Here is a 6,093-nt window from a genome sequence, read left to right on the forward strand (position 1 = left end):
TCCAAATCATATTTTTCTTGATTCGAATCTAACTAACTTTTTTCAACCATTCTGTGTGTTTCACCTCAAGCACATATAAAACCTTTTTGTCATCATTCTTCACATAACACCAATCATTATCTTAATAACTTTCAGTGTGATTCTTAGTGGAAATCAATTTCCTCTATTTTGAGTGCTCAAAGTATTGCAACGAAATTATTTCAATCTTCAACTTCAATTGAGTTCAGATCTTGATAATGAGAGTTATGATATTGATTGAAGGAGACGCGTAATTGAAACTAATCATTCTTGGAGATCTTGTTTAGTTTTTCAGATTGTTAGCAGTATTGAGGAATTGCCAATGGTTGTGACAAATTCCATTGCAAAGAAGTAGGTTCTTCTCTCCAGCATTCCTTTAGTAGTAATTGTGTGGAAGGCTACAGATAAGGTAAAGTTCTTCTCCAATCTTCAGACAATTTCACCGCTCAAGAAATCGGTAGGATCAAGGGATTGATAGCTACATACGAAGGCTTGGAGCATAATTGGTGTTATTGGAAGATTCAAGAAACATATTCGAGTAAAGATTACATAGAACGGTTTGACAAGTTTATTCTATTCAAGTCAAGATCCAAATTAGAAGATTTATTTTCTCACATGTATTGTGCATTGGTGACTGAATGAACTCTTGGAAATATTTGTCAAAAAACAAGGAACTATGCATGTTCCAATGGAAAACCATTGAAAAGTGCATGTGGGAAAAGCGAGGACGAACACCGAAGCATTATAAATCTCGGTGTCATCTCTCTAACTCTTACTCTTGCATTTTAAATTCGTAGTGATTGCATACTTAGGTTTTTCAATTCCTTCGTAGTATATCGTTTTGTTCTTGATAGCGATTTATTACGTAGAGCTTTAGGTTTTGTTTGAATTGGAGAAATAGTCAAACTAGTATTGTGATTGATAAATTTGGAAACAAATTGAACATTAGGATTCTACATATTGATCAATTGTGTACACTCCTTATAACTACACAAATTGAATCAATTCATACCAAGCGTTTCATTATTATAATCTTGGATATTTGTGAAACGAATTGTGTTAGCTTGATTATATTAAACTGTATAATTTTCATTTTCACTTCAAACCTTATATCTCAACTCATTTTTTAGAACAATTTTATTTTGGAAAACGCCGGTTGCATTTTTTAATTTGGGTCTATTCACTCCCTCTAGATCGTTTTTCCACTTCCATATTCATACCAAACAATTGACAATCAAAAGCTGGTATTTTACTTGTGCCTAATCGACATCCAAAAGTTTGTGAATATGTCGGAAGATAATGATCCTTAGGGAGCGTATAATAGAGTACCGATTTTCAAAGGCGAAAATTATACATATTGGAAATCAATCATGTATGTACACTTGTTATCGGTTGACCAAAATTTGTGGTGTGTCGTCACCGAGGGACCATATATTTCCAAGGGCGATGACGGTGTTGTTAAACATCCAAAATAGTGGAATGATGATGAAACCAAAAAGACTTCATATGATTTGAAAACGGGGAACATAATTATTTTCGCACTAAGTGTTGAAGTCACATCATGAGTACTAAAGGTATGTGAGATGTTCTCCAAACTCTATGGATTTTTCATTGTGCTTGGTGGCTAGAAACATGGAGAGAGCTACATAAATGCATGTCAAGCCTACAAAGCACATTGAATCTTGACATTATATACAAACATAAAGATACAAATGTTCTACAATTGTCGGGATGGACTTACTCAAATTAAGCAGGTGATGGTGATGATAGAAAAAACACTCCAGGATATGTTTTAAAGATTGGTTATGGATCAATCTTATGATCCTCAACGAAACAACCAAACATCACATTACCTATCACATAAACAAAATTTGTGGTTGTTGCTTCATGTGTCTATCGAGGAGTTTGGTTAAGAAATATATTGGCTCATTTGAAGATACCTCAAAAGAAATGGTCAATCATCTTTTGTGATAATTGTTCCTCACTCAAGTTGTCAAAGAACGCCATTATGTATGGGAGATGTAAACAGATTAGTGTTTGGTGTTGGGTTTTATTTTCTAAGAGATCTTACCAAGGATGAAGTGATAGAATTGAAGCATTGCAATACTCAAAGATAAATTGACCGATATCCTCACTAAACCATTAAAACTTGAGTCCTTGGTTAATTTGAGGGATGACTTAGGATGAAAACCTTGCATAGTATTATTTGATTTCTTGTAATAGAAGTGAAAGTAGGTGAAAAAATGTTGTATAAGTTTGTTAGTTTTGTTAGTTAGCTGTGAGCTACAACTGCCTTGTATATAAAACAATTAAGCCATTGAATCAAAGCAGAGAATGTCATTGTATTCAACAAAGGAGTACAAGTGACCAATTATTGCAAAAATACAACACATGCAACTAATAATAACATAACATTAATTCAACTGAATAATTCAACTACAACCGTAACATTACATTCATCCGCATGATTATTTTATTGGCAGATCAGCTCAAAACTTCTTGATGAATTCGTAAATATGATTGCTAATTTCCTCTGCTGCTTCCTGATTATTGAAGTGAGCCACCCCTTTCTGCACAATCACTTCCTCTAAATTGGGCACATCTTCCTTGAAACCTCCACCATGTATATACTCTTTCAAGTTTAGTGAAGTGTATACTGAGTCTAATTCACCGGTAATGAATTTTACCGGCACCTTGATTTTCACTCCATTCCATGGTGCCGTCAGCTCCCAATTTCTGTAATGGAAGTCATAGTTTGTCTCATTAGAATTGTGATCACTACCTATGAACTATTAATACAAACATCAAACACAACAATACACTATTGGCACATAAACATCAACAATAATTGAATGTAACATGGGTTTAAGTGTCGCATATCATTCCTCTCACACCGCGAACACGTCTCCAATATAAAATGTCATTGCTACACAGATCCAATATTTTTAAGAAAGAATTGTCAATATAGATTAGTGAAAAACAACATGAAGCAAGACAGAGAATCAAAACATTACAAGTTAAAGTTCCTGTAGTAGTTCAATCCTCCAGTGAAGCCAGTTTTTTCAAATTTGGAGACATAATATGCAAGATCATCTTCTGTGAGCCAAGAAGGCAAAGTATCAGGGGTATCCGGGTTGAATCCGGTTCCATATTCTCCCTTTGGAAATATTGGAGGACCAGTTTGGCGAGTTGTGAGGATATTTTTCATCACATATGCAGTGCCAACTTCAGCCATCTGAGCTTCCATTTTGCCAGGTTCCTGTGATATGGATCAAAAACAATTATGACATATAGATCTATCATTAACCAATTTCTCACTTCATTTTATGTAAACAAAGAAATGGAAAGGACCTGAAATCTGGAGATATAATAATCATCTCCATAAGCAGCATGCATGCCATCAACGGTTCTGACTTTGGGGTTTCTACGAAGTAAGGGAACGCTGAGACACACATAGGCTTTGATTCTTTCAGGGCGAAACATGCATAAATACCACCCGATGATAGCACCCCAATCATGAGCCACAAGGAACACTTGGTCAACGCCGAGTAAGTCGATGAGAGCAACGATGTCACCTACTATATGAAAACATGTGTAACTGCTTACTGAGGTTGAAGCATCCGTGTCGCCGTAGCCACGTAGATCGGGAGCCACGGCACGGTAACCGAGGGAACCAAGAGCCGCAATCTGGTGGCGCCACGAGTACCAGAGTTCAGGGAAGCCGTGAAGGAACAAGACAACCGGTCCTTGTTTGCCTTTCTCTGCGACATGCATTTTGATGCCATTTACTTCAACTGTTCTGTGTTCTATTCCTTCCATGATCGATTTTTTCTGAGAGAAAATGTGAAGAAGGTTTGGAAGCACGTTTTGAATTGGATGTTTCAATAATTCAAAGCTGGCGATGATACTTTAATAATGGATAATGATAATGTTACTAGAAGAAGTGATACCAAAAACCAATGCAGTATTCCACTATAAGACATTTATTATTTTTTGTCGGCGCCAAATCTCGTGTATCAGTTTGGCCAGCTAACTATATTTTGGTTTTTGTTAAACATAGCTTTCCTCTATTTTAATAAGTTTGTCATTTTCCTCTTTAGTTTGATTTTCTATTTTAAAACTTAAGTTTTTTAATTAAGGAAAATAATAAAATTATAAACAACAACATATTAATTTTACTAAACTAATTTTATTAATTATTGATGTTTTCTTGTATTATATAAGTATCTTTTTCAGAGTCGTGTCTCTTTCAATCTTCTTTAAAAAATAATAAAATTAATTGATTTCAATAATAAAAGTAATATTATTTATACTAATATATACATAATGCTCAAAACTCGCCTTGAGTCAGCAAGACCCGACTCATTTATCTGACTTGTGTACTTAATACATGTTGAGCATTCATAGCGTGTTCCAGCATGGATGGGTGAATTCGATCTAGAGTCATATCGACTAACTCACTGTGATACGATTAGAGGGTAAGGTCATCAAATCATAAGAGAAATTCAAACTCTAGGGATGGAGATAACTCAGCCATGAGTTGTATAACGATTTATCTAATATTGTGAAAATAAATCTTAGATTAAGAAAACATGATAATGATGACATGAAGATTAATAGAATTTGATGGGAAAAGTGATCTGTTGGAAAATATTGTTACCATTAACATGCATTTGACATGAATTGGTGCAGCAGATTCTCTCAAGTTTAAGATTCGGACTAGGACGTTGATGGAAGCAGTCACACACTAGTACATGAACCTGAAATTTGAAATTGCTCCAAGGGTACTTGATAACTCATTATTTGTGAGAGATTCAAGCTCTCATCACCTGACTTCATTTTTAGTTAGCAAGCTTTATTAGACTAATTCAAGTAGAATTTGGTGGTTTAGTTCAATTTGTGTAGAGTACAATATGTGCTCTTTTTTTTGTTTTGAATTTTATGTGTTTGCCACTTGTGTAGGACTGCTCAAATGATAAGTTTTGTCACGACATAATTGAAGCATAAATTCAACCTTATTTCTTAGTAGGCCTTAGAGCTAGAAGATGTTGTAAGAAGTGAAGGTCCTTGGCATTAGGGCAAACGTAAAAACATTATAATGAATGGAGTATAAGCAAGATGGAAAACTGGATGGATACGATCAAACCCTACAAAACAAAAATCTGCAAAAGTTGCTGAACCTTGAATTTTACGCGATGGTTGTCTATTTGTGCAGCAGGCCTTCCATAGAACGTGTTATCCCCTACACGCTGGAGTTATACTACCTAATATTGATTTGAGGGGAAAACAAACATTCACAAGGCATGTGATTCAATAGTAAGACAAAACCCTAAAAGTTAGAGGATTTAAAGGAACTTCTTGGAAGAAATGAATAGAGGTTCAGAAGTTGAGAGACTTGAGAAATCACTTAGAAAAATATCTTATCAAAGAAGAAGTCTAAACCAAAAGTGAAGATTTCCTTTCATTCTAACTCCATTGAATAAGTGTTGGGCTTCCTGGCGTGACAGAACTTGCCTCATGTAGATTGAAAGATTGCAAGGAGTAGAGTTTCATACTTAGGTTTACATTTCATTTTCATTTTTTTGTTTAGAAATGTTAGTTGTAAGAACTTGTGTTGTTGTATTTCTTTTGCTCACAATGAGTTAAACCTTTTTATGTTTAGCAATGTGAAGTTTAATAAAAAGCAGTATCTTATGTTAAATAGTGTGATTTGAAGTGATGCCTTTTACTATGTGAAATAATGATATACATATGTTTCTTTGCTTGATCAACTTCGAAATAGGTAAAAGTTAGTTAATGATTGAGAGAGATATTGACTAATGGAAATCATAAGTAAATGTGATTGAAAATAGTAGGATAGGCATATTCACTAGAGTAGTCACTCTAGATATAAAGGGATACAACCAAAGTAGGATAACATATCTATGTGGGATCAATAATCCTAATTTTACATCACTTGCTATTATTTAACTGTGTAAACTTGCATATACTAATAGTTTTCACAACAAGTTTTTGGCGCCGTTGTTTGGGATTGCATCAAGAACACTTTGATTTTCTATTTTTTTTTGTAAACAG

At 34.4% G+C, this 6,093-nt stretch overlaps 1 protein-coding gene across 1 annotated transcript; it reads right to left on the bottom strand.

Moving 5' to 3' along the window:
* Positions 1-2,335: 2,335 nt before the first annotated feature.
* Positions 2,336-4,024, bottom strand: LOC127132410 (uncharacterized). Its single transcript, XM_051061360.1, has 3 exons — positions 3,370-4,024; positions 3,033-3,277; positions 2,336-2,754 (listed from the first exon to the last, which is right to left on the bottom strand). Exons 1-3 carry the CDS (start codon positions 3,835-3,837, stop codon positions 2,508-2,510), a joined length of 960 nt encoding a protein of 319 aa, XP_050917317.1. The 5' UTR covers positions 3,838-4,024; the 3' UTR covers positions 2,336-2,507.
* Positions 4,025-6,093: the final 2,069 nt, after the last annotated feature.

This window comes from Lathyrus oleraceus, chromosome 3 (assembly GCF_024323335.1).
Source record: "Lathyrus oleraceus cultivar Zhongwan6 chromosome 3, CAAS_Psat_ZW6_1.0, whole genome shotgun sequence".
Lineage (NCBI taxonomy): Eukaryota > Viridiplantae > Streptophyta > Magnoliopsida > Fabales > Fabaceae > Lathyrus > Lathyrus oleraceus.